Source organism: Aristolochia californica, unplaced genomic scaffold, assembly GCF_029961685.1.
Source record: "Aristolochia californica isolate CCGP_79_NKW_82.1479 unplaced genomic scaffold, dmAriCali1.0.hap1 SCAF_12, whole genome shotgun sequence".
Taxonomy (NCBI): Eukaryota; Viridiplantae; Streptophyta; class Magnoliopsida; order Piperales; family Aristolochiaceae; genus Aristolochia; species Aristolochia californica.
Genome location: NW_027181793.1, coordinates 20817178 through 20844051, shown reverse-complemented (window position 1 = coordinate 20844051; position 26874 = coordinate 20817178). Strand labels below are relative to the sequence as shown.

General features: G+C 41.0%; 1 protein-coding gene across 2 annotated transcripts in view; it reads right to left on the bottom strand.

Annotated features, from left to right (window-relative positions):
- The window catches only part of LOC137945667 (phosphatidylinositol 4-kinase beta 1-like), a 33156-nt gene extending 9672 nt beyond the window's left edge, over nt 1-23484 (bottom strand). The window contains exons 1-10 of one of the 2 annotated variants that reach the window (XM_068791632.1): nt 21460-23484; nt 20321-20512; nt 20161-20209; nt 17570-17702; nt 16918-17308; nt 16015-16095; nt 15785-15907; nt 15145-15214; nt 12346-12443; nt 11470-11574 (exon numbers count right to left, since the gene is read on the bottom strand). In XM_068791632.1, coding sequence (XP_068647733.1) covers nt 11470-11574; nt 12346-12443; nt 15145-15214; nt 15785-15907; nt 16015-16095; nt 16918-17308; nt 17570-17702; nt 20161-20209; nt 20321-20512; nt 21460-22770 — 2553 coding nt within the window. In that variant the 5' untranslated portion in view covers nt 22771-23484. Of the gene's footprint in view, nt 1-11469; nt 11575-12001; nt 12269-12345; nt 12444-15144; nt 15215-15784; nt 15908-16014; nt 16096-16917; nt 17309-17569; nt 17703-20160; nt 20210-20320; nt 20513-21459 lie in introns of those variants that run through there. The other variant, XM_068791634.1, reaches the window with a different exon arrangement.
- Nucleotides 23485-26874: the final 3390 nt, after the last annotated feature.

Here is a 26874-nt window from a genome sequence, read left to right as displayed (position 1 = left end):
ACAGAAGAGGGACAAGGCATAAATGATAAAGCATAGTTTGGGATGCCAGCAATACATGACTTAAGGAGGATCAGTCTGCCCGCCTTGCTGAGGAGTCGCCCCTTCCAAGTTGCTAGCCGAGACTCAATTTTTTCAACCACCGGGTTCCATAAACTTTGTGAAATACGCCCATGGAAGAGAGGGAGGCCAAGATACTTTGCTGGAAGAGTAGTTGTAGAGCAACCAAATAAATTTGCCATCTCTGCAAGATTCTCATGGTCCACATTAAATCCTATGAAAGAGGTTTTCCCCCAATTAACTTTCTGCCCAAATACTATTTCAAAAAGCCCCAATACTGCTTTTATCCTCCTTGCATTGTCCATATCACCGATTCCAAAAATAATAGTATCATCCGCGTACTGCAGAATCGGAATATTAAAAGCCTGGTGGGGGCTTGTTGGGGATAGCCAACCAAGATTGACCGCTGAATAGAACATAGCAGATACAAATTCTGCTACTATGTTAAATAGAAGTGGGGAAAGAGGGTCCCCTTGTCTAATACCCCTGGTTCCTTTAAAGTATCCACAGACCAAACCGTTGAGGATGAGGGAGTAGGATGCTGAACCACACAACTTCTTATCCAAAATCGCCATTTTTCTCCAAATCTCATTTTTTTCCATTGTCTCGTCAAGCAAGATTCAATTAACTTTGTCAAAAGCTTTTTCAAGATCAAGCTTAAGAGCGATTCTCGGGTCCTGTTACGCCTGAAGTGGTCCATAAGCTCATGCGCAGCCATTGTGGAGTCTAAAATTTCTCTCCCCTTAAGGAAAGCTCCTTGTCCTCTGTGGCAACTTCTGATCCAAAATCGCCATTTTTCTCCAAATCCCTTTTTTTTCCATTGTCTCGTCAAGCAGGATCCAATTAACTCTGTCAAAAGCTTTTTCAAGATCAAGCTTAAGAGCGATTCTCAGGTTTTGGTTACGCCTAAAGTGGTCCATAAGCTCATGCGCAGCCATTGTGGAGTCTAAAATTTCTCTCCCCTTAAGGAAAGCTCCTTTGTCCTCTGTGGCGATGGGAAGCACTACCTTTAAACGATGGGCAAGGATTCTCGCAATAATTTTGTATGCACTCGTAACAAGACTGATGGGGCGAAAATCCTTTGGTTTCTCAACACTTGCTTTCTTTGGTACCAAAGTGATAAATGATGTACCAATGTTGCGGAATGTGATGCCATTTCTGAAGAAGCCATGGATCATAGCACTTATATCTTCCTTAAGACGAGCCCAGAACTTTTTCATAAAGTCCCCATTAAAACCATCAGGCCTCGGGGCCCTATCACTTTCCAAGCCCATGACGGCCTACTCAATTTCGTTCGAAGAGAAAGGAGATTCTATTAGAGACAGCTATTGTGGAGATACGAGAGAAGCTTCGGCCTGTTGGTACACTCCTCCGAATATAAATCTGTAAAAAACTTAACCAACTCATTAGTAATTGAGATCTGACACGATGTTACCTCATTATTAATGCATAATGAGGTAATTCGATTGGATCTCCTTTTTGTCGAGGCGACGGCATAGAAAAATTTTGTATTAGCATCTCCCTCCTTTAGCCATTTAAATTTGGCTCTTTGCTTCCATCGGACCTTCTCTTGGTGCAGGATAGTATTGAGCTTATTGTTTAGAGAGACTCGGAACGAAAATTCATCGAAAGTTAAGTACCTTTGTTCCTCCACCAAGTCCAGAGCCGCGATCTGAGAGAGAAGAGAAGCCTTCTCAGCAACCAAAGAGGCATGACGACTAGTGGCTCACTCAATTTTTTCTTTTATGAATCGCAACTTTAAAGGGAATGCCCACTCCCTTCTACCACAACTCGGACCCACATCCCACCAACCATCAATAAGAGCTTCAAAATTTTCCTCCATTAACCAAAAGTTTTCGAAACGGAAAGGCGAAGGCCCCCATTTTTCAAAAACAGATGTCAACAAGATAGGCCAATGATCTAAGCCTACCTTGTTCAGAACTCTCCCAGTAACATTTCCAAACATCTGCAGCCAGTTGTTGCAAGCCAAGAAAAGGTTCAATTTCAATAATATGGGTTGCTGCTGGCCATTAGTTCATGTGTAGTTCTTCCCGTATAGGGGGATCTCATCCAAACCACTCCCTTCAATGAAGTCTCAAAAGCCTCGCATAGAAGCCGAAATGCGGACTGATGGGGGGCTCTTCTCATGACAATATCTGATAGCATTGAAATCTCTTGCGAAGAGCCACGGGAGATTCCAATTTTCCTGAAGCGAACTGAGCTCTTCCCAAAATAGACTACGATCCCTGTATCTGGTTGGACCATATACTCCGCCCACACACCAAATTCTGCCTGAGGAGAGATCTCTAAACTGAATACCCAGCGAGAAACGGCCCTCGATGATATTAATAGAGTGAAAATTAGCCGAGTCCTAGGCAACAAAAATACCTTCGGAGTGGCCAATAGCATTCACAACTGCCCACTTAATTGAAAGGCACGACCAGAGCTCTTTGGCAATGGCATCTGTCATCTCTTGACACTTTGTTTCTTGGAATATAACTATTGAAGGCTTGAATTGAGAAAGGAAGCTTGATATCATGCCGTGCTTTCGGACAGCACCAATTCCTCTGACATTCCAAGATAGCAAGATCATTTGCTACCTCGGTCTTTAACTCCCGATGCCATACTGTCCCCAGGCAGTTGCCCTTGATAAACAACACCCATAAGGTGCGCCAATCTCATCATATTTTGCCATGTCTCTTCATCATATTTATAACTCTCCACCTAGAGTTCCTCCACAAGACGAGCAGATCTGTCATTAGAAGGAAGAGGCTTAGCCATATTCTTTCTTTCAGCAAGGCGAGTAGATTCTCTCTGTGGTAAATTAGTTTCCAGATGACTTCTTCTTCTTTGGTATGTAGCCAGGATAGGGGGAGAGTTTGGGTGCATAATAGGGAGTTTTCCTGGATCTGGAGAGTCGGGTTGACCAGGCTCCATTTGAGAGTTTGGGAGTTTTGTGGAGTCCACCAACCTTCCTGTTCTCGGAAGGAACGGAGTCTTGATCGGCAAGAATAGGAAGAAGACGGAGTAGCTCCAGGCATATGCTCAGTCCATTCCCCGAAAGAGACCGAATTTGGGGGAAGAATGGATTCATTTTCATGATGACTCTCTGTTGTCTCTGTGCGTGAGTTGTCAAACCCCGATAAGCTTGTTGGGTCCTCGAGCTGACGAGCATGCGAGGTGCTTGGTTCGAGTTTCAGATTAAATTTCTCTTTTTGCCTTTTTGTGTTTCCGGGATAATCAGCATGCTCATATCCACCGGATAGACTCAGATCCTGCGAAGGTGTCTCTGGATAAGATGTGAAAGTAGGGGGGGGGGGGGGGGGGGGGGGGGGGGGTTATTTAATGGAGAAGAGGCTTGGGCAGGGATGAAAAAAACAGGAAGCGGAAATAGGGGAAAGGGTATTTTCGGGGTTTGAATGAAAAAGCAGAGCTATCCAAAATACGAGAAGAATCAGATTTGGAAATCTGCGACGTGTAGGTGGGGTCAAACTCATTTTCATTTTGAATGTCGGAGTTTAAATTTGAAATTGGAGGTGATTTGATTTCCGAGACAGGCTCAATCATCGGGATACGTTAACACTTTATCTTTGAATTTTGGAGGTTTGAAGTTGGGGTGGACTCGGTTTTCGAGACTATATCTGACCTTGGGATACACACTTCCGTCTTTCGATTTGAAACTTGAGATAAATCGAAGGGAGGTTTAGTGCACTACACGTTGGGGTCCGTGAGTGACACAAAAAGGGCTCCTTCACGGTCTCATCAGCATATGGTTTTTTAAACAGCGGTAACTCGGCTTGGAGGGTGAATGAAATCAAATTTGTATGGCCCTCCAAAAGTGAAGTTCTTCATGTGGAGTGCCTGTCAAGGTAAAATTCTCTTGGCAGCCGTATTAAAAAGAAGAGATCATCCCTCAGTGGATCTCATATGTCCACTCTGCAACTCTGAAAATGAAACTACTAGCCATATTCTTCTTCATTGTAGCTTTTCTTGGAAGGTGTGGATCAGCATTCTGGGAAAGTTTGGTTTTCAGTTCTGCATGATGGCTGATCAGCTTTCGTTCAGTAAATCTCTCATGGGTACCCCTATGCCGAGTCTTGGAAAAATGATGTCATCTGCATGTGCTAGTTTTATCCCGTGGGGTCTTTGGAATGAGCGAAATAGAAGACGTTTTGATGCTAAAAGTGAATCTTTAGACCGAGTTGAGAACAGAGTGGTTGGGCAAATATCAACTTGGCTATTAACCAAGGAAGCTTTCTCTCCTTATCGAGGTTCCTCCATTCGTGAAAATTGGAGAAACTTGGCATTGATGCACATTGGGAAAAAGCCTCCGATTATGAAAGAATAGTCTCCTCCTGATCCTGGTTTCCTAAAGTTAAATTTTGACGGTTCGTCTCTTGGCAACCCCGGTATTTCTGGTTTCGGAGGAGTTATTTCAAATCATTTCGGTAATCAGCTCTTCACTTATGCTGGACCCCTTGGTATATCAGACTCTACGTCTGCTGAATTGCATGGTCTCCTCTCCGGTCTTCGTATCTTCAGAGATAAATGTAGGGGACCTCTACACATTGAAAGTGACTCCAAAGTGGTGATTGGTTGGTGTGAGAACGCATCTTCTCCTCCATGGAGGCATTGGGATACATTTAAAGAAATTTTAGATATTACCTCAATTATTCCTTGTATTTGGTCTCACATTCCGAGATCCGCAATTTCGGCAGCTGATGTGCTTGCCAGGTAGGGAGCTACCCTACAATCACTGGTTGTAAGGGAGTGCTCCCTCAAGTTTTGTAATTCTCTTTCGTTTTATTAATACATCTTCATAAAAAAAAAAGAGTGACACGTTGGGGACTGTGAGGTCTGACACGTTACCCTCTTTTCCTTTTAGGGATTTCGAGATTGGTTTAAAAAACTCTGACACAGCCCGATTTTTCAACTTGGGAGTCCGGGATTAATTTAAAATTATCTGACAGGCGTACCTCGTTTTTCGGGATCGAGATGCTTTTCGAGAAACTCCCCCCTGAGTTTAAAATCGAGTTTGTGTTTGAGTCAAAACTCGGGAGTGACATTGACTTACCTGAACGAGAGGAACTCTGTTGGGCGCGTACTGAGTTAACTCATCCCGGAGTCACACAAGCTGGGATCTCTGGAGTGTTGCTTCTCTTTCGCGTCCAGCGACATTCCGGTGGTCGCAGTAGACAAGGTTCCCCAAAGAACACCTCTATCCACACAAATTCTTCACCGAAGATCAATTTTAGGTAGCAAGCCTCTCTCCATTGGTAGTTGGGGTCGACGAAAGCCATCGCAACATCGAGCTTTGAACCTTCCGATGAGGTGTCCGACCATTGTATAATCTTACCGAAAGTGTTGAAGATTTTGTTGAGTACCTCATTCGTCCACAATTCGATTGGGAAACCATGGATCGAAACCCATTACCTCTAACCGTGTGACAACTGGTATCAGAGCAGCATTCCATCCATGGCGTCCACAAGTGGTGATGTAGCAGCAAGAGGTAAGGAGTCACTCTTTGAACTCGATTTACGATTTGGTGATTTCGAGTCCAGGCTTGTTAGCATGGAGAATCAGCTTCCAAGGCAGGAGGAGTTCGTAAACGACATTGCACATGCCCAGCAACCTGTACCTGACTGGTTCCAAGGATTTGAGGACGACGAACACAATGCTATGGCCGTGATGCGAGCTGAAATCGGGAGAGTTGACGAAGAGGTAAAGACCATTGCGGAAGAAGTTCAGGCAAGACTCACCCTATGCGAGAGAGCCCTTGCGAATGGAGGAGGTTCACAAGGAGGAGCCAAAATCAAGATTCCGGAGCCAAAAGCCTTCACTGGAAAGCGCGACCCAAAGGTAATAGACAATTTCCTTTGGCAAGTAGAGCAGTATTTCAATGCTTCTAAGTTGACCAATGAAGAAGCCAAAGTTAGCACTGCATCTATGTTCCTTGCGGAAGATGATGTGCTATGGTGGAGAAGGACTTCGGATAAGCAAGGAGATGAAGCGCCGGTAGAGACATGGGAGGACTTCAAGAGAGAACTCCGACACTATGTCTCTTTCCGAAGGACGTGGACTATCAAGCTCGAAAGGAGTTGCGTGCCCTTAGACAAAAAGGTACGATTCGAGAATATGACCAAGCCTTCACTTCTCTCATGTTGTGCATTCCTCGTATGTCCGACGAGGATAGACTCTTTTCATTTTTGGCGGGGGTAAAGCCTTGGGCCGAAACCGAACTTCGTAGAAGGGAGGTAAAGTCCTTGGTTGCAGCCATAGCCACAGCTGAAAAGTTGACTGAGTTTGAGCGAAAGTCGGACGACAATGCTGCTCGGCCAAACAAGGACAACAACTTCAACGGCAAGAAGAAACCGAACTTCGTAGAAGGGAGGTAAAGTCCTTGGTTGTAGCCATAGCCACAGCTGAAAAGTTGACCGAGTTTGAGCGAAAGTCGGAGGACAATGCTACTCGGTCAAACAAGGACAACAACTTCAACGACAAGAAGAAGAAGAGGCCAGAGAAAGAAAAGGTTAGGACCGAACCCATCGACGCTCGCCACACCAACAACAAGAAGAAGGATGATAGAGGTAAGCCCTTCAAACGCCCTCTAAAATGCTTCATTTGTGAAGGGGAACATATGGCAAGAGATTGTCCCAAGAAGAAATTGCTAAACGCTGCACAATCTGGGAGCAAGGAAGAGGAACCACGGATGGGGGCTCTATCCTTGCTTAATGTTGTTCGGTCAAAGGAGGCAAAGACGAGCGCCAAAGAGGCAAGGCCAAACCGTAATCTTCTCTACTTGGATGTCCTTATCAATGGGTTCCAAGTCAAGGCTGTGGTAGATACGGAGCTACACACAACTTCGTTTCAGAGGAGGAAGCGCGACGTTTGAAGCTCAAGGCTACAAGAGATAACAGCCGGATGAAGGCCGTAAATTCTATTGCCAGAGAAGTCTCGAGTGTAGCCAAGGCCGTTTCTGCCAGCGTTGGAAATTGGGTTGGGAAGTTAGACTTCACCATAGTACCCATGGATAGCTTCAAAGTCATTTTCGGCACGGATTTCCTCACAACTTGTAAGGCCTTTATCTTACCATCACTAGGCGTAGTAGGCATCCTTGATGAGGGAGGGGCTTGTATGATCAATGGTTTAAGACCAATGTAACCGAGACGGTAGAATCAATTGGTGTGCTAGGCTTGCTAATGTCGCGTCCCACACTCGTATGGCTGCCATATGCGCCTTGCCTTCCCTTGTGCTGCTGCTGTGTGTGCGCCCCTCCAGGCCACGTTCGCATGCTCGACCAAGGTTATGATCATAGTTGGGGCTGTGTGGTGGGCATGTGGGCGTGCCGTCTGGACTCGGCTGGTTGCCCCTCATCTCATACTCCCACCACCATAATGCAGACGACCTCGTCTGCGTGCCATCCAGATATCCAGATATGCATAAGCGCATAGAACCATCTTCCTTGCGCTGAAATAAGACCGGTACCCCATAAGGAGCCTTGGATGGCTGAATGAACCCCGCTTCAAGCAGCTTGCCCGGTTGCTTCCTCAGCTCCTCCAACTCCTTAGGCGCCATGCGGTAAAAGGTTTTTGAGGGGGGCTTCACTCTAGGTTCCAACTCGATCTTATGATCTACTCCCCTCCTTTGACCGAACAACATTAAGCAAGGATAGAGCCCCCATCCGTGGTTCCTCTTCCTTGCTCCCAGATTGTGCAGCGTTTAGCAATTTCTTCTTGGGGCAATCTCTTGCCATATGTTCCCCTTCACAAATGAAGCATTTTAGAGGATATTTGAAGGGCTTACCTCTATCATCCTTCTTCTTGTTGTTGGTGTGGCGAGCGTCGATGGCTTCGGTCCTAACCTTTTCTTTCTTCGGCCTCTTCTTCTTCTTGCCGTTGAAGTTGTTGTCCTTGTTTGGCCGAGCAGCATTGTCCTCCGACTTTCGCTCAAACTCAGTCAACTTTTCAGCTGTGGCTATGGCTGCAACCAAAGACTTTACCTCCCTTCTACGAAGTTCGATTTCAGGCCAAGGCTTTAGCCCCACCAATAATGAAAAGAGTCAATCCTCGACGGACATATGAGGAATGCACAGCATGAGAGAAGTGAAGGCTTGGTCATATTCTCGAATCGTACCTTTTTGTCTAAGGGCACGCAACTCCTTTCGAGCTTGATAGTCCACGTCCTCCGGAAAGAGACATAGTGTCGGAGTTCTCTCTTGAAGTCCTCCCATGTCTCTACCGGCGCTTCATCTCCTTGCTCATCCGAAGTTCTTCTCCTCCACCATAGCACAGCATCTTCCGCAAGGAACATAGATGCAGTGCTAGCTTTGGCTTCTTCACTGGTCAACTTAGAAGCATTGAAATACTGCTCTACTTGCCAAAGGAAATTGTCTATTATCTTTGGATTGCGCTTTCCAATGAAGGTTTTTGGCTCCGGAATCTTGATCTTGGTACCTCCTTGCGAACCTCCTCCATTCGCAAGGGCTCTCTCGCATAGGGTGAGTCTTGCCCGAACTTCTTCCGCAATGGTCTTTACCTCTCCGTCAACTCTCCCGATTTCAGCTCGCATCACGGCCATAGCACTATGTACATCGTCCTCAAATCCTTGGAACCAGTAAAGGACAGGTAGTCGTGCATGTGCAATGTCGTTTACGAACTCCTCCAGTCTTGAAAATTGATTCTCCATGCTAACAAGCCTGGACTCGAAATCACCAAATCGTAAATCGAGTTCAGAGAGTGACTCCTTACATCTTGCTACTACATCACCACTTGTGGACGCCATGGATGGGATGTTGCTCTAATACCAGTTGTCACGCGGTTAGATTCGGCTAAGTCCGTCTAGCCAAGCGGAATATCTACCCGGTGCGGCCTAGTTCTTCCCAAGAACTAGTCAGCCTCCTTGTTCCTCGGATCTTCCACCCAACCTCCACACTAGATGTTTCAAGACAAAAGAACAACGGAAAGACCAAAGAGATGGAAGAGAAAAGCCAACTTTGTATTGAAAAAACAAAGTTACAAAGGGTGGCCAAACATTCTTGAAGGCCAAAGGCTAAAACTCTCTATACAAGCAAAGAGCAAAGAATGCTAAGAATGCTCAAGAATGCCTTTACAAAGGGAGAGGCCCCTCCTATTTATAAGCCCCGTCCCTGGCCTTTAGAAGGCTCTAGAAGTGCTCAGAAACCCGCCAGCTTCCGTCCCTGGCCTTTAGAAATTTCTAGAAACGCCTAGAAACCCGCCAGTTCTCGAAATTTCGAATTTTGGCGCTGGGTAAGCGCTCACGTGCGCAACCCCATCTGTCATGCACGCGTCTGCTGGCACGCGCCTGGCTTCAACCCCATCTGCCATGCGCGCATCTACTAGCACGTGCCTGGCCGCAACCCCATCTTGGCCAGCCCCATTTTGGCCTGGCGCCCCATCCTGGTCGTGCCCTGCTGCCTTGTACAAGTTGCCCAGCCTTGTGTGCGTTGCGCCAAGGGCCTGTGGGTGTGCTAGGTTTGCCGATGTCGCGTCCCACACTCGTAAGGCTGCCATACTCGCTTCCTCTGTCGTATACGCATTGCCTTCCCTTGTGCTGCTGTTGTGCGTGCGCCCCTCCGGATCACGTTCGCATGCTCGGCCAAGGTTGTGATCATGGCTGGAGTTGTGTGGTGGGCATGAGGGTGTGTCGTCTGGACTCAGCTGGTTACCCCTCGTCTCATACTCCCGCCGCCATAATGCAGACGACCTCGTCTGCGTGCCATCAAGGTATGCCATTACCACTGGTTCAAACTGCCATAGCTCGGCTGCCTCATGCCAGGTCGCCTCGCTCTTTGGAAGGCCCCTCCACTTGACCAAGTACTCCGTCAGCCGGGGTCTCCCCCTTTAGCTTACCTGTCGGTTAGCTATAATGTAATCTACATGACGATCGAAACCCATTGGCTGAGCACATCTGTCGTGAGTATCTTAATTTGGCAGGTGCTCCATATGAAAAAATTTATCTTTGCCAGGGCACAAAGACACCATGCAAAGTATATCCCATGCTCCCTTTGATTTAAATGCCAGCCATTGATGTATTTGTAAGCAGAGGACATAGGGAAAAATCAGATTATTTGTTGCTGAAGGCCTCAGTCTGAAAGAGTGCAAAGATTCCATCAACCTGCTTGCCTCCAAAGCCTCAATATCTGAAAGACCCCTTCTGGGGTGCAAGCTCAAACCATCCCCCTCAAAAGCATCGGCAACTGAAATCTCCCTTTGTAATGCTAGGAGGAAAAGATTCCTGGATGATGACTACAAAGGCTCCTGTCCCACCCACCAATCCTCCCAAAATTTTAAAGATCTACCGTTTCCAACATAAAATCTATTGGCTGAGGAGAATTTAGGAAGAAGTAGATATAGTGATCTCCAAATTGGAGATAGACATTTTCGGCTACCTCCTAAAGTCCACCATGGAGAAGGGCAACTAAGCTTAACAGATACCATTTCCTTCCAAAGATTGGAAGAAATTGTGTTGAACTTCCAAATCCATTTTAAGAGCAGAGCTTGGTTCATTTCCTTCCATTTTTGAATCCCCAAACCCCTCATTTGCTTTGGCAAGCAAACTTCGAAAGGATAAGGTGGAAAACTTATCCATCCCCACCCCCTCTTTTCTCAAAAACAAGTTAGCTGTTACAAACTCAATTTCGAAATATAGTTCCAAAGGTATCATAGAGCCATGGAAGGAAGCGTTGCAGCCCTATCAGCAAGGTCTTTGGCACTTCATTAGATTTAAGATGATATTTAAGGCTTGCATAGACAGATGGTCATCTGGTGCTCCTAACTCTTCACAACACACCTTGCTAATTCTTTGCCTAGAAGTGCAGTTCTAAAGAACACCTTGTCATGAGAACCTTCTCCCACTAAAAACAGCTATTATTGACCCCCATAATTTCCACTTTTTAATTAACTTTAAATTTTCTTCTCTTCATCAGCCCTAGCAGTTCTTGCATTTTCTCCTTTCAAAAGAACAAGTGAAGAATAATTTAATGGAGGTAGTGAGAAAGATCATGTATTCTCTCTTTCTCAATTTGTGCATGTCATCCTTGTATAGGAGTCATGCTGATCTTCCCGTGCCTGCACCCTACGTGCTCTTTGTTGCTTCATTTTGCTGTCAACTATTTTTCCTTTTTTTAATTGAACTAGCATATCAATCCAAAAACAAAATTACAATAATTAGAACTGGTAAAAGAAGAAAATAACTGCAATAAACTGCTGCATCTTTTGCCATCCTAAAGGGTTTAAGGCCATACTCCATATTATTGGCAAGGCCAACCACTTCCATGAATCCAAGTATTAAATAACAGCAAATGCACAAGGAAAAAAGTAGATGCAAAAAAGAATAAGAAAGCACAGAACTGTTAATTTGCCAAATAACCTTACTTGTACAAGTAATCATTACCTGTGCAAGCTTAAATGTTGGAGAGTTTTCCACATACTTGGCAACAAAAAAGTCTCGCAAGCTGTTAATGTTGGGAAACCTACTTTTAATGGCATGAAGCGAAGCCTGCAATGAAACAAAAATGAGGGAGAATCATACTGAGGTCACAATCTAACTACTTATCAACCTTATAGTCTAAGCCGGTATTTGTGCATTCATGCTATGCATATAAAAACTTACAGTTACTCAATAAACTAGGAAATGGTGTAGTAGTAGTGGGAACCTGCTAGCAATGCAAATTGGGTTATTATGACTAGCTGGTCCATCCTTATCCATTTCAACAAACAACATGACAAAAATGTAACTGATAGGATCCTTTTATGAAAATAGTTTTTGTAGGATAGTATTTTTTTCCAGGAGAATGGTTTAAAAAAAAAAATCCTAAACTAAACCAAGCAGCCCAATCTCAAAAATTAGGTCAGATTGGATGAGGAAAATAAAAAAATCACACGAGTAAACTGTAGCAAATGACATGTACTACAATGAACACCCCATTAAATGTATATGACTGATAAACGATGTAAATGATGCAGATATAGCACCAATTGTTGCTTGTATATTTATAGAAGCTCTGAGTGCAAACAGAACGCTAAATCCAGACTCAACTCTTCTCTCTTGGAGACAATAAGACATGTTTTTTTTTTTTTTTTTGAAATGTCAAGATAATAAGACATGTTGAAAACAAAAATCAAGTTGCACCCACACTCCTGGCTTCTGCAATGCTGCAATGACCTTTCTACGATATACCCTACTTCATTCTCTGCAGCCATAAAAGGATGGCTGTGAGTATTCTATAAAAGGAAAAAAAAGAAGAATAAGAGAGAGAGAAAAGCATACAGTATCAGGAATTGTTTCTATTAGGGCTGTGTATGAGGAGGTGACAAGAACTTCATAAGGGCGCAACCATAGTGGAAGACCAGCTTCTTGGAAAATATCTGGCATGAAAAAGTCAAAATATAAGAACATGCCCCATTTGTGAAGCAAAAGAAACAGAGTTAATAGTGGAGTAAGAAGGCTGAAGATCACAACAGGCATAAGAAGGATAATTTATCTAGTGCCCCTTAAAAATACCATTAAGTACCCACACGAGTTTGGGTAATAAATACTACATCCACATCCTCAACCTGATTTATGCTCATATCCCTTGAGTCAACTTCCGTCAGTTAACTCTAACCATGAAATGATGTAATAACTCTTTCACAATGAGTCACTCAATCAATACACTCAGATAAAAGGCCACCAAACCTACAACAAAGTGAACACTATACAGATACGTGCTTATTCAAATGCATCCCAAATTGATTGTACAAGCCAACAGTCAACGAGTGGTACATAAGCTCACATCACATAAGAGTCATAGTATAAATTCTAGAATGGTACTTTAGTCCATTTTTTCACATCACACTCAAGAGTTACCTGTTAGAAGAAAATGCCTGGTATGAGAAAACAAAATTAAAAATTTAAAAAAAAAAAAATACTATATGTGGAAGATGACTTTGGTTCATGGTCACTTGGGAGGCTTCTAGTGTGAGGTCACAGACTCAAGTTTCACCAAGGGAAAGGGGTGTAAAATGCATGCATAATCAACATTCAAAAACATAAAAATATAGCTAAATATATATAAGAGAAAATACTTATTTTCAGTTATATCTAAATCTAAATGGCAGAATTTATAAAATGGGTACAATATATTTATGTGCATAAGTGTATCTAGATTTATTTATTCATGTGTACAAGCCAAAACTTACAACACGTGTCCAAGTTGCCAATCCAGATCATTTGGGTCAATGGTTTTGAGTTTTCCGATCCAATCCCGAGTCCCAAATTTCTATACTACTATCCATGGCATGCATATAACAACCACAGAGAGAATGAAGTTTTACCGTTGAAAGAAGAGGAAGTTATTAACCATTTCTCATCTGGACAGTACCTATTTCTCATCATTGTCAAGAAAAACCTTCATGACTAAGTTACTTTGTTTGAAAATATAACGTTATGACTAAGTACTACGTTAAGTTCATCTTGAGGATATCACCAATCAAGTTTGTTGATCTTGCAGTGTGAAAGGATGCTTCCCAACAATCCTTTGTTGTGGGCGATTTTTTCCTCTACAGCCTTTGATTTTTGGCCTTCCCTTAGGGCTTTCCCCTTGTTCTTTTCTACTTCTTTCATTAGTAACAAAAATCACAACTAAAAAGAAAACAAAAGTTAAAGTTTTGTCTTGAGAATGTCTTAAGAATTCCATCAGCATTTCTTCATCCATCTAGGACTGTAGCAGCTCACATGACTCCTCAAACCCAAGAGTTAATATCCAAAGACATCTAGCACAGATGACTATCTAACAAGGGAATGAAGATATAGGAGCCAGGAAAAACAGGAACAGAAAGACTAAGATTTAGATAAAGGGAGGTGAAGGAAATTGCATGAAACAGAAACTGATGGATTTTTTAAGGTAAGCAAAAATCTACTGGGGGCATCATTGAAGCGGGAACTCATTGTGTGTTATTCTGGGCAAGTATGCATGACACCCCCCACATCCCCAATGCTATTAAAATCACCTTCTCATACTACATGATAACTGATATGGCCAATTGGACTACTTGTCTTGAGGGACTTATTAAGCTCAACTTTGACGACAGCTCATGAGGCAACATAGGTCCAGCAGGTGGGGTTGGGTTGATCAGCGACTCCTTAATGTCCTTCTCATTTACTCTGCCCCTTTTGACATTACCATGGCAGAGTTGAGAGCCCTACTGTGGGCCACTCAACTCAAGGTGAGGAGGTTCATCATGCCTTCAATTGTGGAAAGGGACTCCTCAGTCATTATTAGTTGGGCTAATGAGAAAAAAATCCTCCTAGGCATTTTTAACGTATTTTGATAAAATTAAGGATCTAAGCAAAAATATGAATATTTCCTGTCAGGACATCCCTAGGAGCGAACAGACTCATTGACTAGGGAGGCAGTCTTCAGGTAGCACCTCGTTGTAGGAGACTCACTCCCCCTCTGACTTTCCTTGGTTATTCCCTGGGGGTGCTTTTTATTTCTTCTTTTCTGGTAGTGTTTTTGCTTTCTTGCCCTTTTTTTGAAAAAGGGGTACATTCATTAAGAAGCCCGAAGGCAAGCAGCTACACAGAAGAGGCAGAGGTACTCTCATCTCCCATGGGAGCCCTCTTAATGGAATCCTTCTTGTTGTTGTTATCAATAAAATAAAAAAATAAAATAAAAAGAAGAAGCAGAAGAAGAAGAAGAAGAAGAAGATGAAGAAAAGAAAAGATATAGGGTAGTGAAAACTGTTGATGCTACCAGAAAACCAATGGGCTCTAAAACAATGTGTAAACATGAAATCCTCCTCAACTCATGGATGAGCCAAAGAATTGCTTTGATGCAGACGAGATCATTGACCTCTATCCACAGCAATGGTCCAGACTCCATCAATGTACCCCTAATCTGAAAGGCATATTACTGCCGTACATTAGTATCTACTTGCATTTTCAGATTTATCATAATGTCCAGCAAGACTAACTAATAAGTTGAAAAGTTCAAACTCATTCGAAACTGAGACACAAGGAACATTCAGAACAAAGAAAACCAGTAGGAATTTAAATACTCAACTACAAGGACAGTAGTAGACTTACCATAAAAATGAGAAACAAGCTGCACAGCAAGATGCTCTTGCCTGCAATCATCTCCACTCTTGACAATAATCTGCAAGGAGAAAGTGGATTTCAAAAATTTATGAATGAAGAATTCTGACAATTTGTGTCCAATGGAAAAGCAAGAGACATCACGCAAGTTTGAGAGCTATTATCAGAACTCGCTTAGATTTTTAAAAATGGAAGATTATTGTTGACCCATGAATCAACGGACACTCTACAATAGTGATTGTCTGGTGCGAGAGAGGCCAAACCGCCATGAAAACATTTGCAAACTTTCCATGAAATCATAGACCTTATTTGGTTTGTTACTGTGTACAGACTGATGTACATAGATCAGCTAACAATGTGGTTGATCTTTTTGCTAAGCAGGAGACAGCCCTCCGCCCTCATTGTAATGGGGCCCCCAGTCCTAAAATTATGTTCCTTATTGCAGGAATTAAATATCACTTTTCTCAAAACAAAAAAAAACAAAAAAAAAAGAGTGAAACTGAGTGAATCTGCATAAGATGCAGTACAAGTTTCTGATTCATGAGCTCTTAGAACCATCAATTATGTCATCACCAATCAGCTAAATAGGTGGTTTTTGGAGGAAAAAGTACCAGCGAAGAGAATTACTTACAGAACGTAGGTCCCACCCAGGTGATTTACCATAAGCAGAAAGCGTGCGAATCCTCTCTCTCTTAACCTCCCAAAGCTCTCCACATAAAGCATCAGTAGCCTTTGGAAGACCACCATTTGCAACCTATCAAAAAGAAAAAGTCAGCTTAGACATCCAATCAATAATCAGAGGGATTCTAGCAGCAATTCAACAGCTAAGAAAACATAAGTTCCAATGAGATAAGTGTCAACCTTTGGCTGTGCATCAGACGAATCCTGACCAGCCCCCTTTAATGGCAACCCAGGTGGTGCCTCTCCTTTAGCTGCAGCAGCCTGAAGATAATGAATGTAAAAAGTTTGAACACAGAATTTGTCTTCTTGAATGTCATTTTTTGCATTTTCTTTACAATGAGAGAGACAGAGAGAAAGAGAAAGTAGCAAAGAGAGCAAGGTAGGAGAGAGGGAATAACAGAAGAAAAGAACTATCTTGATCTCAAATCATAAAAAGTGAAATAGCAGAATGAAAATTGGGAGAGTTCCATCCAAAATCTACCAAAAATATTCTCCAAGAGCCTTTCTTTTTCAATAATCAACCACACATGCACACTGTAACACATATCCCATGAGACATGAACCCAAGACCTCACAGTAGAAACCTCCCACATGGCTATTGAGCCAAAAGCTCAATCCATGTTCTCCAGGAGCTAAATGGAATTAGTTACACAAAAAACAAAAATGACATGCCAACGGGCATTGAGGCATTTTGCATGCAATGCAAATGTTCCCTGCAACAACAGACAGGATACTACCCTTTGCAGTGTGTGAACCATCAAATTTGCAGATCTCATAATGGTGAGATTAGAATTTTTCCCAGTCAACGGACCAGCCCATTCTATTACTTCGCCTCCATGAAACATGAATGTTGCTAACAACCAGGTGCAATAAGAATATCGATGCTCATGATTAACTCATTTCTATGTGATAAATGAAACCAATATAAGCCCAAGGCAATGCACACAGTAACAATACTAGTAATTCCCGCTAACCAGTATCCTAAAAGTGTCTAATCCCTCCATAATCATTACTTTATTAACACCTCAAGTAAATAAACATACACGTTTTGGAGATAATCACATATCCCACTTACAGGCGCACCTTTACTTCCTCCATAGCAATGGTGCTTGGGACACGGCGATGATCCTTTCGACGCGGTGGCTGTGGATGTTCAATGTCCTCCATTTTAACACCAGGGTCTGCTGTCAACCTGACGCTAACCCATTCTACATCTTGCTCCACTGCTTCACCCTTATTTCCAACAGAAAAGCTTACATGGACAAATTTCACCTTGGCTTCCCATAGCTGTGCCATTGCTTGGTCGATAGCTTCAGAAGCAGACCTAGACAACCTGTCAGTACCGCCATGGCATGCATCATGTGAAATCCACAAAGGATAGGCCCATGGAGGAGGCTTAGGCAATTGTACATCACCGTTTGCTAAAGGGATTCCACCTCTAGACAGCTTTTGCATCTCTGATGTCTCTTTTGTACTGCAGATGGAAGACAACACACAAATATCTGAGATTACTTTTCTGAACCTGAAAATGAAGATTAGATTCATAACAAATACAAATTCTCATTTTAATAGCAAAGTTCTGAACTTCAAATTCCTCCAGATAAGTTTGATAGATGGAATCTACCACCAGCAAATACTTACAGGGAAGGATCCAAAAAAAAAAAAAAAATCTACACCTACCATAAGCTGCAGAGATCAGCATAGATACACATCTAGAACCAAATTTTTGGAATACCTTGGCATTTCACCTTTCAGAACCTCTACACATATCAGGTAAGGTGCCTTCTCCCTCGAATTCAAAAGAACGGCTTCATCGACAGGTATGTGAACAACTCGAAACATGCCCTTCCCCATGGGAAAACAAACTCCTAAAAAAGCAAATGCATAAATAAAACTTATTATTTAAATGATACAAGAGCAGATTAAACTTTGAACCCTATGAACTGCATGTTTTTGTTTTTTTATAATGACGAGCAAGGAGATTATGTTCAGAAGTTCCCAAGGGAGAAGAAAAAACAGCTTGAGAGTACGTGCATCACTAGAGATATCAATAAATTGCTTTTATTAAAGCAGAGATGAGAAATTCTTGTATTAGCATATCAGAATAATAGGATAGCTTTTTTTTTTTTTTTTTTAAATAGTGCTAAGTTATATTAAAAGGCTCAAAAGAGCAAAATTAATAGGATAGTTATTAGAAAGTGGCTTTATGGGAAAATAGTGTCCAAGTTAAGATGTTAATGTAAGTTAGATCATGAACAGGAAACATCAAGTTAAAATTACATGTCCTATTATATGATTGATCCACACTGTACAGCAACTCAAACTCTAAGAGTTATTAATAGGGAGGTCTACCTCCCAAGGGATCAATAGATTCCTTTCTCTAAAACTACTCATCTTCATCCAGTACCTCCTATGTTTTTATTTCTTCACAAATACAATGTAAATTAAATATTTGTCCAGCAAAGCTAGACAGCAATGGAAACAGATAGGTGAGAATAACATATAACCGAAATCAGCTAATTATGTTTAGTCTTTCTTTGGTTGAATGAAATTCACTTTCATCAAAATAAAAACTATATATATAACCTGGGATTAATAACTGTCAGTAGTTTTACCAAAAAAAAAGCAGCTTATATGGCCAAAAGACTTGCCAGGAAGACCTTTAAAAGAATCTCAAAGACATGTTTTTTAAAGTTGCTTTGAAATGATGAAGACTCTTTTTAACAGAAAACTCTCATAATATATGTTTAGTTTTCACAAACTAGAAGCAAAAACAGCAAAACAATATATAAACCAATAAATAAAATTGAAATGCAGAATATAATACTCCTTGACGTACAAGTAGTTCACAAAACATTTATCAATCACAATCAATGTCAGGAAAAACACACCTTTACAATATTTTATGAAAAATTAGGGAGGAAAATTAATGAACTACTAAACGAGGATCACAAAAGAGTTAGAATTATTGACAACCAACAGCATGAAGTCACACATATCTTAGAAACAGTCAAAGAAGTTTTACACAGATGAAGGACAAATAACATCCCTAGTGAGGTGTAGAAATGCATATGCTGAAAGCAAGAGAATGTCAAATTGATGGAGGAAATTTTTGGTTAAAACCATCTTAAAAAACAAAAGAGATATCAAAGTACAATATTTATCAAGAAATCATGCTAAATGAGTCACTCTATTAATAATGGAAAGAATAATAGAAAGGGCTGTAACTGGATCCCTATAATACAAGAAAGTCAGTTTGAGTTCATTTCTGGAAGATCAGTTATGGACGCAAATTCCTTCCTACAGACAACTCACTGAGAAATACCAGGAGAAGAACAAAAGATTGCACATTGCCTTCTTTGATTTAGAGATAGAGAGAATACAAATAGACATGATTTCATTGGTATCTGGAAACATGTCTATAATAAATAATACGGCTGACATTGTACCCCCGGTTGCCCGTCTACCTCTTCGACCGTCCAATTATAAAAGGGTTTGGAGAGCCTTCTTTGATTTAGAGATAGAGAGAATACAAATAGACATGATTTCATTGGTATCTGGAAACATGTCTATAATAAATAATACGGCTGGCATTGTACCCCCGGTTGCCCGTCTACCTCTTCGACCGTCCAATTATAAAAGGGTTTGGAGAAATGCATAAGGCAAAATAAAGAAATAAAGGCAGGTAAATTGGGTAGTTGGGTAAAGAAAAAGAAAACGGTGGGTGATTGGCAAAAGAGAAAGATGACGAGGGGTAATAGGGCAAAGAAAAGGAAAAACAGCAGGTAATTGGCATACACCAAGGATCATCTCTTATGCCCTTACCTTCTCTGCCTCATATTGGATGACTTAACAGCCAGCATTCAGAAGAAGATTCTTATATGCTGTTTTTTGTGGATACAACTTCAAATATACAGTAGCATTTTTTTTAAATGAACGGTAGCTTTTAAAAAATTGGAAGTATAGAGGCAAGCATTATCATTTAAAAGGTTTCAAACTTAAGTGATAAGATTGGATATACATCTACCTATTGTAATATACAGACATTTTCTCATTAATATAACACATTTCTGTGACAGGCAACAATACTGACATTGGATGTTTAATCAGTTATAGTACCCTAACAAATAGGACATTAAGAAGGCAAATAATAAGTGATTTCTTTTTAAATAGAAAAAAAAATGTTGCACAAATAAGTTTTCCACACAATTTAAATTCCGAAATTAGGATATTGTATCAAATATACAGAAAGCATTACAAAGTTGAGATAGAGTAGCATAAAAGAGTACTCAAATATCAAAACAAATGCAAATTAAAAGATAGTACCTCCACTATCTTGAGCAGCAGCCAGATGAGAATTGATCTCCACAAGAGACTAGAAGAATTAGAAATCAGAAAGTTAGCAGATCCCCATGGCACACATGTAAATATTTAGTGAAGTAGGATTCCAGTTTAAAGATTCCAAATAAGCCATGTGGTGACCAACCTCACAAAGGGCAGCTTTCCGATCTTCAACAGGAAATAAATCTACCAAACCATAAGATGTCTCACATAATGAATGAACAAAATCTAATGAAACATTGTATGTCCCTTTCCTAATCTGAGATGCGACACTGTTGGGCAACGGAGGCTTTGAGAATGACTTGTCACTACGTTGCCTTGGTGATCCTGGACGTTTCTGTCATAAATAATGGTATTAAAGAAGACTGGAAGAAATTAAATGAATGAGAACATTCAGGCGACTCCTAGGAACAAAGTTCCTTTCTCAGAGATAAGGAATGCAATGATCTTGAAAGCAGCTTTATGTGCAATATGTCAAAAAGAAGGCGCCAGAAAAGGCTTAAATTTCACATATTGAGGAAAAACAAGAATACTATAGAGAAAGGGAGAAGACAATCATTATGAAGATTATAAGGGTGCTACTGATTAATATGTTAGCTCGTTAAACTAAAATAAAAATTAAATTTAAAATGGACAAAATAAAGGCATCATTGCTTCATAATTTCTATTTTTTATTTTTAAAAAGCTATTAAATTTCCCAACGCCATATGAAACATAAAGTGAGGAAACCCCTGCCACCTCCTAATGAGCCAACTTCATAGTGAGTAGCAAAACCTGGAAAGACAACTTGCTGTATAGTTACACTGTAACTACTAGCTATTCATATAAAATGTCTAATCTTACGTTGCTTCAGTATTTACAAACACGGAAAATACAATCTCTATTTCTCTAAAATGAGGAGCCAAAACATTACTTGTTTAAACATGTAAACAATTAAGAACCTTCGGCACTCTCAAAATCATTCAAAAAAATTAAGTGAGTTCTGAATCTGCAAAATAGGCAAGCAAAGCCATGTCCTAATATTCAGACCACTCCAAAGACTTGATAAACAGATCTGGCATTTTATAGATCAGTGTGGCAGAAAAATATTCATGCAGCTGGCACCAACGTAGTCAACATAATTGCAACAAGGCTTGATGATGAAAATGATGACAAAGACAAGAAATACACATGTAGGCTTGCCTATATGGCGTATGCAGTTCCAGAAAACATGTGTTTAGCATGTGAAGCATATATATATGTGTGTGTGTGTGTGCGCGTGTGAGTGTGTGTGTAAAGACAGACCTCTTTTTGTTTCTTGGAGCCAAATAACTCTGAATCTTCCACAGAACGGTCCCGATCACGGAATAGTCTGCGGAAGAAATTTTCCGTTCCAGGACTGCTTTCAAGTGCACCAGCAGAGCCACCATTTTCATATGTCCTGGCAATTTTAGCATCTTCAGGATGCACCCTAAACAACCTTTTAAATGATAAAAACTCCGATGGTTCCTCCTCCTCATAAGTCACATTCCCCTTGTCGTCGTCGTCGTCCATTCTATCATGCATATCTCTCTTCTCTTCATGTTTATCCTTGAAAAGCCGCCGGAAGAAGCCTTCCTTCTCTTCCTCTTCTCCTACTCGGTGACCTGTTTTGTCCTCTGTATCATTCTTGCTGTCACGGAACAATCTCTTGAAAAAACCATCTGAACTTACAGTCAGCTCTTCATCATCATCCTTGCTGTCTCTAAGAAACCTTCGAAAGAACCCATCCTTGTCCGACTCATCATCATCCCTACTGTCTCTAAGAAGCCTACGAAAGAACCCGTCTTTGTCAGACTCTTCATCATCCCGATTGTCTCTAAGAAGCCTTCGAAAAAACCCATCCTTGTCAGACTCATCATCATCCTTATCCATTGATCTTCTAAAAAGAAGTGCATCACGGACTTTAGGCCCTGGCATGAATTTCTTGAAGAGCTTATTCTCCTCAGGAGTGAGCTTAGGACTTTCTTCATTCAGCATATTAGTGCCGGATGAGGGACTAAAGGAAACCGACTTTTGGGTCGGTGGAGAGGAGGTAAACGAGAGTAACCTTTGCTTTGATGAAAGTAACTTATTGATCATAGGGTTCTTACTACTAGGACTTGATGGGGGATTTGGAGGCCTGACGAGTGGAGGCCACTCACCCATAAGTGTAGCTGCAATTTGACACTTCTCTTGAATTCTACTGATACCCTCATTATCATCCGAATCCTCAAGCTCTGCCATTAAGAACCAGTGGACCTTAATCGCGATTTGAAGAGATTTGGAGCACATGTCAATGACAAACTTATCCAACGAGGGGCTAGGCTTGTGGACCATCATATAACATATTTGAAAGAGGTAACTCTCAATACCAGACAGAGGGAGAGTGTACATTCGGTTGCAGAGATAATCACGAACCCCAGAGTGGTCGTGTTTATAGAGGTAGCTCACTGCAATCCACTCACAGAAAAAGGCTGAGTCAAAGAAGCGAATGAGCCACCCATTGTCGCCAGTCTCACTGGCAGGCACAGTCCGAGTTATTTCCCTAGGCGGCTCGGCTGACAGTCCACGAGTTAGTCCGAGAAGCCGCACCATTGTTAATCGACCATTATATAAACCCTAGTTTCCATTCCAAAACTAAAAGTCCATAAAACTCAGAGAACTAAAACCAGTGATCGTCAACCCCCTAGTTTTTGGTGGACTTGACGATGAGAAACTCTGTATCAGAAACTGTAATTCACTCCAGAAGATAACCTTCCAAACCGAAAAACCAAGCCTCGAAATCCCTGCAGAGGGAGCTAAATCCGATGAAAAGAAAAACCCTACTTCCTTCCGAGATTAAAGACCAAAAACCGTCTCAGTTTCTAAGAAAGCTTCAATTGATTTAAACACCATAATCCTCAGACCTTGAAACCAAAAATTGGGAACCCACTAGAGAAAACACGAATCAATAGACCCCCCCGCCCCTACTCAGCCACAATCAACGCCTCAGCAGTCGCGGCAAATTAAATTCCGTGACGGAAATTTCAAAACACCCCTCCATCGATCAAGACGGCCTTCTCAGAGATACTCTCAACCGTACAGACTCTTCGAATGCAGTGAAACAGAATCGATACGAAAAGAGAATCAACAAAAAGTCGAAATGAGAATGAGGTTAGGACTATCTCACGCCGGAAACCATTTTCAGATTCAAAAGCTTACGATCCTCGCAATAAGTACATCAAGAAATTGCGATTTTATCTTCTTCACTCTCATCCTTCTCTCTCCAAATTACGTCTGAAGCCTCCTTTCTTCTTCCTTCTCCGTCTGTCTTTGGTGGCAAGAAGACAAGAACCGTACATCACCAAACATAAATAAATGAAATACACTTTACTCTAACGTGCGCTTCGCGTGCACCCACCCCCCGGCTATTCATTTGCGACTTCCCTCCACCCACCACTACTACAAATACACTCAAAACCGAGCCGTAAGTCATCAGCAAAGAAGGAACCACCGAATGTGTGTTCGTGGGCCACTTAATCGTCCCTAATAAGCCAACTTTATTTTAAAAAATTCAAGGAAGGATCAACGGTTGAGATGAAGCTGACCAATAGTGGCAAAACGTGTGTTATATTCATAGAAAGGTCATAGACATGGAGACACCCTCATGTGTTTGCTTAGGACATGCCCATTGAATCAAATATTGTATGGGTGTCTTGTCTACTACATCTTCTTTTGTTGCTTTAGAGGCAATTAATTACCTTCACATAGGTGACTCGGGGTAAAGATTGGGAGGTGATCTGAAATTTATGAAAAGAAGAAAATAAAAGATAAGAGCAAAATCCAAATCTAAGAACAAAACGAGGAAAAGCCAAAGAGGTTGGAAGAGGGAAAAAACAGAGATGACATGAAAATGGATTTAAGATGGGAAGAAAGTCGGTTCTCATCATGTGAAGTAGAATGAGAAGAAAGGAAGTTGGTCATCTAACCTCAGCTAGAAATATGAACTATAAGTTGAAAGAGGAAGTGTCTCTTAGAATAATGAAACTCCTACCTTCTAAATTGTCGATTTTTTTGTTTCCTATAAAGCACTTGTGTCAGGTAAAAAGAATTTCATATATTTACATAATTACCACCTTCTACATAAATTTGAGTTAATGAGTAATCGAGTTCAAAACACATGTTATCCATACTCATTCAGTTTACTAAACACAATTCGAGTAAATGACTAAGTTACCTTGTCATTGGACAAGTAAGAATTTTTATACCTCATCTTACTATAAATGGCATGGCTAAATGGAAAATTAGATAATCAAGTCAAATTGCTTCGGTTGCCCACATAGAACTTTTGGGTAGTTAATCATTTGAATAATTAAAGAGGTGACAAACTTATTATCTCTTCCTGAGGTAACTTCCACCTGTATGGCACTAAACCTTTCAAGTTATATATGATCTATAATCTTATTTATTTATTTTTGATTATTGAAGAATAGGTATGGAAGAGTCTTACATGACTCTCACAACAAGAAGCTTCACAAGAGCCGTAGTTAATACGGTGGAGTCTAACAAAAGTCTCAAAGAAGGAGTTCTCAAAGAAGAGTCTCACTTTGAATGTATTTTAGTTATACTAGACTTCTTTTTATATTTAGTTATTTATTTATTTTAAGACTTATCTTTTAGTGTTTTAATTTAGGTGTAACGAAGGCATAGGTAGCTTAATTATAATTTGATTATACTTGTTTCTTCTATCATAAATTGAGGCTCATTGTATTCTAATTGTTTCTTCTATTATAAATATAAAGCTCATTATATTTGGTTCTAACAAGTCAGTGGATATTTTATTCTCTACAAATTTAACATGGTATCAGAGCAGATTTTATGAGTTGACTCAGTCAACCCAAATAATATTTTTTCAATTTCTAATCTCAGATCTTTCTTTCTTTTTTTGTTCATAATCTATTTCCCTTCATTTTCTCTCTTGTCCTACATGTTTTCTTCCTAGATTGTTTACTTTCTCGTTTTTTTTTTACTTTTTATCTCCTAAAACCACCTACTCCACCCTTTTTAGAGCAAATGAGGGTCAATTCAAACCTAAGCCCATGCTCTTTCTTCTTCCTCCAGCCCTCTCAAATTTCCTACCCTTGGGTATCACGTATGGCTTGGTGGGACTGCACACCATGAGACTTGCCAAAGTGCTTAACAACTTCACTTGAGTTTTTTTTTTACCTCTGAGCATAATCGTGTTCTACCCAAAAGGTGCCCTATAAGATCCTGAGTTGGTTGTCCATCAAAGACATCATTCGGTTCAAGCCGTCTACAAGCTTTGGCCCAACATTGCCTCAAAGCCCGCCTTCCTCAAAATCCACATGAGCACAACTCCCTCGTTACCCCCACTAGTCATCGTCTGCTTTGAAGACCTAGGCCAAAGATGGTATCTCCACTACGTTTGTGCCCCAAAAGGACTGATGTGCTTCCAAAATCTTGACAAATCCTTTGCCACTTGTCTCCTCTCCAAGCATCAGACAGAAATAAGAAAGCTTGAAACAAAGCACACAACCATGGCCTCTTCTTCAATTATCATGTCAGCTTCACCATGTATGAAGTTGTCGGGCTTGCTACTGAGATGGCAATTTTCTACGAAGATATCAATCTCCAAGAAGAAGGTCATGGCGGAGAGAATGAAGTACTCACTGTTTAGAGCCAAGCGTACCAGGTGGATCAGACTCTGGGCCTGGAAGCTACATCAATTTTTCTGTCTCAGGCTAAGGTTGAGGCTGAAACACAGGTTACGGGTTTGGAATCCTTACTACCGTACCGAAGTGTTCCACCAGTTTGGTTAATATACTCTGAGATCAAGGACGGTCTGCTCAAGTACTCCAGTGACTCTTGTATGATATATTGGCGTTCCGTAACCGATCTGATCTTTTCTTTCTCTTCGGGTGCTCAATTTTTTGTTTTTCCTTTTGCGGATTTTTTTTCTTTTAGTTGGCGCCTTAAGATATTCTTTGTTTTATCTTCTTCTTCCTTTTTGTTATCTTTTATTTCTTTGCCCGTCTTCCATTTATTTTCCCCTTTTTTCTGTTTTATCTCTTTGTCTCTTGTCTCTTCGTCAAGCATGGGTTATATCATTAAGTCTCCCCTTTTCTCTCTAAAATCTGTCCTTAGACATTTCTCCCAAACTCTTTCTCTCTCCATCTTTTTAGTTGTCCCTCTCTCTTCTTTCTCCTCTCTTCCTTCTTCCTTTTCTTTCTTCTCCTCTTCCTCTATCTCTCTTCTCTCACCATCTTGGTTGAAGTCCTTATCATGTGATCCTAAATTCAATAAATATGTAAGCTTGTATCTTTTCACTTTGAATTTATGGATCTTATATGTGTCTGAAGAACAGTTAGAAACTCTTTCTAAAAATATTGTCTCCTTTCTTCAACATAGTACTACCATATTGGGGGATCAAGGACTTTTACTTTTGATGGATAGAAGGAATTATATGTCTACTGAGCAAGAAATCATCCTTAGACCAAAAACTGAAAGCAAGAAAAATTGCTAAGAATGAAAAATGTAAGCACTTGACTGGCCACAATCTACTAATCCCTATATCCCAACCAATTTAGGAGTGGAGTGTTGTCTCACCTAAGAAAATGAATTTTAGAGGTCACGTAAGATCCTCTCCATGGAAATTCTTGCTTGTCTTGGAAACAATCTATTAATACCTAGATATTGACT